This window comes from Populus nigra, chromosome 2, assembly GCF_951802175.1.
Source record: "Populus nigra chromosome 2, ddPopNigr1.1, whole genome shotgun sequence".
Lineage (NCBI taxonomy): Eukaryota > Viridiplantae > Streptophyta > Magnoliopsida > Malpighiales > Salicaceae > Populus > Populus nigra.
This window is the reverse complement of record NC_084853.1, coordinates 47,682,738-47,689,560: the sequence shown is the minus strand read 5'-3', so window position 1 is coordinate 47,689,560 and position 6,823 is coordinate 47,682,738. Positions and strand designations below refer to the sequence as shown.

The following is a 6,823-nucleotide window of genomic DNA, read 5'->3' as shown; positions in this document are numbered from 1 at the left end:
TATTATTATTTATTTTTTAAAAATCTTGTTTGATAGATCGAGAGAACGGTTAAAATTATTATTCGAGTTTTTTTATAAATCCAGAAATTCTATTAAGATAATGTTTTAAGATTTTCGGTTCTAATTGCCGTCTTTATAGTTTATATCTTTATAGTTTATTTTTTTCGAAATATAAAAAGATTTATTACCATTCAGAGAATTTATCCTTAAAATTACCAGGTACAACCCCTTAATCATCCTCATCAAGCAAGCCAACAACCAAACAAAATCATTCGGTCTGAGTTTTGGTTTTTCTTTCTGTATACAAACAAAAACGGTTGTGTCCTTTCTGTGCATCACTTTACTACAGTGCAGGTCATTTAATTCCAGTTTTCTTGAATTTAAATTAAAGATTAATAAAAATAAAAGGAAAGATCGTTTTTTTTTTTCAATTTATATTCAAAAGAAATTTTGTTCCTTCGAGATCCTCTTCTTCTCTGCCGAAGAAAACTGCTCTGTACACTACCAAAATTATTACTTCTGTATAAAGCAACGATTAAAGCAACTTTAAAGAAAGCAAATTTAAAAAAAAAAAAAAAAAAACAAGAGTTTTTTTCTCCTTTTTGCCCTCCTCTCTCATTCTCTCTCCGAGTCAACTCAGCTGCTTCATCATCATGCCCAGATGATCATGATCATGGCCGTCACTAACAATCTACTTCTCTTCTGCTTGGCTACTCGATTCTGCTAATACCAATTCGTTTAACCACAGCGTTCCTTATAGCCTCTGTTCCCAAACAGAGCCCATTTTGCTCAATCCCGGACATATAGTTCCTCACTTCCTTCCTTATCATCTCTTGCATGACTGCTAAAAACTCAGCACTGAAAAACTGGTTCTCAAGTCGAGACCCAGGATTCTTCTGTTGCAGAAATGAAACTTGCTCCTGTTGCTGCACAGCCACTGCAGCTTGTGGGGGTGCAGCAGGTGTTTGCACCATAGGTGTCGGGTTAACAACATGGGATCCAGAACTTGAGCCAGAACCCGGAGCCTGACAAGTAATGGATCCAGGCAGAGACAGGGATAATGAAGTCGGTGGATCGACGGTCGGAGTGGACACGTCAATCGACAAACTAGGTGGGACAAGAGAGGCGGTTTTGACTGGCGGCCTGAAAACGGGAGATGAATTCACGCCGGGTATACTTGAATCGCTCAAATCGGATCCGGATGGGCTACTCGGGTTCAAGTGTAGACCCGAACCCGCCCCGAGACTTGCGGATCTTTTAAGAGGCTGTTGTTGTGCGTCGTCGTTTAAGTCATCAAACATGGAAGAACATTTTCTCTTGAGGGTTGAGTTCCAGTGGTTCTTGATAGCGTTATCGGTGCGCCCATTGAGAAGGCGGGCGATGGTGGCCCATTTGTTGCCGATACGAGCATGGGCCCTGATGATTGTGTCATCTTCTTCAGCACTAAATGGTCTGTGCTCGACCTCAGGGGATAGCTGGTTGCACCATCGCAACCTGCATGATTTCCCAGATCGACCAGGGATTGATTTGCTTATCAGAGACCAGTTTCTTGGTCCATAGGTTTGGACTAATCTCTGTAACGCCTCGTCTTCTTCGGGGCTCCATGGACCTTTAATCCGATCCACATCTTTTCTCGTAGAAGCCATGGATTGATTTAGAGATAAATTAAGCCCTAAATTAAATATAAATTAAGAGAAGGGTTTTCTTTTCAAGTGGTGGAGGCAGAGCCTCGCCGTGGTTTATATGAAAGAACAGTGAAAGGAGTGGAAACGGGGGTATATATATATATACATGGAAGGGTTAGGGATGACTGGTTAAGCCGGTTACAATGACCGGTTATGGCCGTTAAAAGAGTGAGGATTCTTCCTGGCAAGGCAGTTACTAGTAAACAGCTGTCAAACTAACACGCGTCATCTGTTCGTTTATCTAACTTTTTAAAAGCTATTTGAAAAGTAAACAATAACAAATACTATCTAAAAAATCCAAAAACAACAGAAAAAATAAATAAATAAAAATATATTATTTAAAAAAACACGATCAATGCCGCAGTACCGAACAGTGTTTCAATCACCACTCACTTCCACTCGAGATAGAAATAACTGACTCATCTGCAGTTGGCATAGTACAGCCCGTCCAGTTCACACACAAATAGAGCCTATAATATAGAGGAAAAAACTAAAAATGCCTAACTGAAATTCAAATTTCGAGATTCTTTTATTTTTAAGATTATATTGTTATTTGTTAGCACTGCGGTTTTGAAGTCATAAAAAAGCTATTAGGTATCCACAGTCCAAGATCTTAGTTATAAAAAACCAATATATATTTTAAAAATATATTTTTTAATTGAAAATATATTAAGATAAAAAAAATAGATTTTTTTATTTTTATATTAACATGAAAAATTATATATAAAAAATTATCTAATAAATTAATTTCATATTTTTAAAAATAATTTTAGAAACATTTTTAAAACATGTCAACCACTCTTATTATAATAAAAGGATTTTTTTAGAGAAAAAAAACGTGGGGATTAAGACATGGACGGGAGGGGGGGGGGGATGTGAATGTGATTCTTATCCGCTAAGGGGAAAATAATAATATTTTTTAAAAGAAAAAGGCAAATAAAATGAGGGGTGACTTTGACCAAAGACAGGCTGGAGAGCATTTACGTCCGATGGATTTATTTTAAAATTGATTTAAAATGAGAAGGGAGTGAAAAGGACGCACGGAAGTGGTGAGCTGGCAGAAAACGACAAGAGTTGAGAAGCAGAATCAGGGGACGAACGGTGCTAAAATCTTGTCAGTCCAGCCTGTCATGGGAGCCCCACTCGCCATTACCCTCTTCTCTAACGGCCTTCTCCCCCACCACTGCCACGTGCCAGTCACGCTCCTTTCCTTGCTGAACTGCCAAAACCGACCTCACCGTCCTATTTCTTGCGTTCTTATTTATTTATCATCTCTGCCTTTACGAGGCTTTCCCTGTTGTTTCGCTTCCCCTCTTCGAATTTTGAACGATGAAACACGGATCGCCTCGTACCCATGTCATAGTTGTACAACTTCACAGGAGGATTGCCCTTAGCAAGGCAGTAATAATAATAATTATTATTATTATTATTATAATCAAAACAATATTGTTTTCTGTTATTTAAAAAAAAAAACAAATCAATAAGTTGAGAGTTAACTGAGTCATTAAGTTAACCACGATTTTTTATTGAGCTAATCAAGTTTTTTTTTTCTATTTTTTTCAATCCAAACATGTCTCGAATTGATCTTTCAGGCCTGCGTTTTGGGTTCGTCTATAACTCGTGTAGCGTATCTTGTATCAAAATCTTCTACTTCTTTTTCTTCCTTCTTGTTATTTCATGTAATACTATAAGATAAAAATCACGTGATCACATGATTACATGATCTACATAAAAGAAAATCTTGAAAAAGTCAAAAAAATTAGGTTTGATAAGAATATAATATAAAAATTAATTTAATTAAAATACCAACATTATTAAAATGAACGTCCACCAAACAAATACTTATTCACGAATAAAGAATATAAGGAAAAGGCTATAAGTTCAGTTATAAGTTATACATAATACAGATTTATTAGCTCAAAAGCTAAAATTTAATTATAAGTAAATAATTTTATTTATTTATTAGGTATAAAAAAACATTATAAGCAATTCTGGGGGGGAAAAGATTCTAGATATTATATCTTATCACAACGAATTATAAATTAAGAGACACCATGCCGACAAGAGGTTTTTATGTCTTTAAGCAAGCATGGCAACAAGATAGATTCATAGTAACCAATGTTACCTCACACGTGGCTAATAGTATGCATTCAATGAATTTGATATTTTAGTTTTGAAAACTGGATTCATCATTTAAAAAAATTATTAAATTCATTTAAATACATCATGTTAATATAGAGATACACCTTATAAATAGAAACCAAGTACACAATTGTTCGAAATTGAATAATCCTTCTAGCTTCGTAGAGAAGTGATGAGACCCAAATATTTAGAAATAAAATTGATGTATTAGATAATTGATTAATTTTTTAATTTAAATAATATGATCTATTATTCGTAGTTAATATATCTGATAATTTGATATGAAAAATTTAGAGGGTTAATGGTAACTAGGAGCAGGTGATGTCTGGTAAGCTAAGGTGATCGGTAACAGTGATAGTATTAGGTAATACTTGGTAAGTCAGGTAACCAATAGATGTTGTAGTAGCATGTGGTGTTTAGTAAGTCACGTAATTGATAGTTGTGGCAGTAGCATGTAATGTCTGTTAAGTCAGGTGATCGATAGTTGTAGCAGTAGCAGGTGATACCGAGTGAGTCACGTGATCAGTAATTGTGGTAGTAACATATGATGTTTGTTAAGCTAGGTGATCGATAGTTGTGGTGGTAGCAGGTAATGCCTAGTAAGTCATGTGACCGGCAGCTGGTACTTATAAAAAGTCTTTTTTGATAGGCATAAGAATTCTCTAATGGTAAAATCAATAACTTTACAAAGAGAAAAAATACAATGATATTTTAAAGAGATAGATTCTGAAAATATATATGTTGAAAATGTTAAGAATTAAGAGATTCTCCATCTTTGTCTTAAGGATTCATGGTGTATTTACAACCTATGAATCTTGTTTTTTTTTTAGAGAAGGGGTTAAAGTGTACTTTTACTTTATAATATTTTAAGTTATATTATATTCAAAACAATACATGTTGGATCAATATAAATGTTAAGGGACTCATCTTGGGTCCCATAAAAGTTTTCTGACGAGTGTTGGATTCGAGGCGCATGCCCGAGCTCATGGAGAGCTGGGCTTGGGACGCATGCCTAAGCTCGTAGGGGTTTTTAGGCCTGTTTGTGGTTTTTTTGATCCATTTTATTTGAATCCTTTAATAAGTAAATTATAAAACTAGTTTACATGACGAGCCATGAGAATTTTTTTTTCAGTCCTTTTATTGTAGATATTTTATTTATTTATTATTATTATTATAGATTTGTTTTTTTAGCACAATAATTAAACTTTAAACATGCATTTAAAATTTTTCATTGCCAACAAAAAAAAAAAGCCCCCACATGTTTTTTTTTTTAAATTCTGACCGCAACATAAACACAAACACCAGAACTAGTAATAAACTGCATATCTTAGTTTGTGCTTTTTCCAGGTAAGGAAAGAAGTGATATGCAAGATCCGATTTTATACCTGAATATATTTTTTTCCCTCTCCTTTATCGTTGTATTAGGTTTTAATAAAATTACGGAATTACCCTTCTTTTCTTTCAATTTTTTTCTTCTCAAAATTCGTTCTTACAGGGACAAGAAAGAGAGGCTATATTTCAATAAAAGAATATGAGATAGGCGAATCAATTAACTAAGGGACCGAACTACATAATACGAGCAAATTCAAGGACAAATAGTGTTATGAACCCACTTAGTTAAATTGAAAAAGGCTCTGGTTACAGGTACACACCGCTAAAAAAGAATTTATTCTTGCACAAAATTAGTGTTCAAGAATATAATAGCTTCTGTTATTTGTGTGTGATTCGAAAAAAAATATTGGCTTTATATTTTTTAAGTGTTTTTTAATGGTTTTAACATGGTAATGAAAAAAAATTAAAAAAATATTTTAATATATTTTTAAATAAAAAATATTTTTGAAAAATTATATACACTAAAATACCAAACAAATAGAGACGTGCATCACCGAAATTCCTTGATTAGATAAATCCTTTATCCGTCACTCCCCACTCATTCATTCTGAATCTGAAGCTCTACTACGAGAAAAAAGAAGAAAAAGAGATGTAAAATAACATAGCAGAGGAGGAGCAGTAACCATTCAGAAATGATAACGACACTGTCGACCTTTATATGACAATACAGTACAATACCGAGGTCCCTCCTCGAAGCAATTATCAGGTACAACATACGATTGACGTACATGTTCACCTTCCCACCCACCACGTTATAAATTTTGACCCTTTATAAGGCCGGTTGCAGAATCAACCCCCCGAAGTTACTTTTAAAAAAATATAAAATTATTCTGTTTCGACAATAAAAAAAAAAAAAAAAGTTAATGAATTAAGAATCGGTCAGCCCGAATCAACTAGATCATCATCGACTAAATCATCAAATTAATATTGTATTTTTTACTGATTTAGTCCAGTTTTTTATTTCAATACAGATTAGTTAACATCTCGAGCTCCGGGTTAATTTATTAAATTTATTTAAATTTTGCAAGTATGATTCTCTCACACCCATGCCTGAGATATATATAAAAATAAAGGAGGGAGGGAGAGAGAGAGAGAGAGTCCGAAGAAAAGCAACAAAAACAGAGAGCCTAAAGAGAGGAAAAAGAATGGGTGTTCTTATCTTCAATATGCAGTCGTTTTGCGGGAGATTGCTTTTTAAACCCGCACCCCTTTTCTAACACCCTGCCATACATGCATAACCACTCTCATTGCCCGCACGCGCCCACCTCTTACGTAAGCATGTCCTTTACCCGTACTTCCACGTGACCTCCTCCTCCGCACGAGTGCAACTCACGTGGCAACGGAAACGCACAGTTTTGATGCACCTTTTGTATTAGGGGTGACTTGGTTCGTCTTTTGCGAGAATCGAAGGCATGTTAAGTAGATATTACTCTTCATTGCCCGCTTATGGAATCTGGGAATGTCTAGAACCGGTTTTACATCTTGATATCATGTACGTTTATTATTTATTCTGAAAAAAATAAGAAATTATTAATTTTTCATGTTTACATTTACGATCTTGGGATTTAGATCTTGATATAGATTGAATCTTTAGATAAACACCT

At 34.5% G+C, this 6,823-nt stretch overlaps 1 protein-coding gene across 1 annotated transcript; it reads right to left on the bottom strand.

Moving 5' to 3' along the window:
• Positions 1-402: 402 nt before the first annotated feature.
• On the bottom strand, positions 403-1,762 carry LOC133682520 (transcription factor MYB44-like). The gene has a single exon (XM_062105884.1). The coding sequence runs from the start codon at positions 1,644-1,646 to the stop codon at positions 711-713; it is 936 nt and encodes a 311-aa protein (XP_061961868.1). The 5' UTR covers positions 1,647-1,762; the 3' UTR covers positions 403-710.
• Positions 1,763-6,823: the final 5,061 nt, after the last annotated feature.

Coding starts and splice junctions, on each gene's coding strand:
- LOC133682520 (XM_062105884.1), bottom strand. CDS start 1,646: ATGGCTTCTACGAGAAAAGATGTGGATCGGATTAAAGGTCCATGGAGC.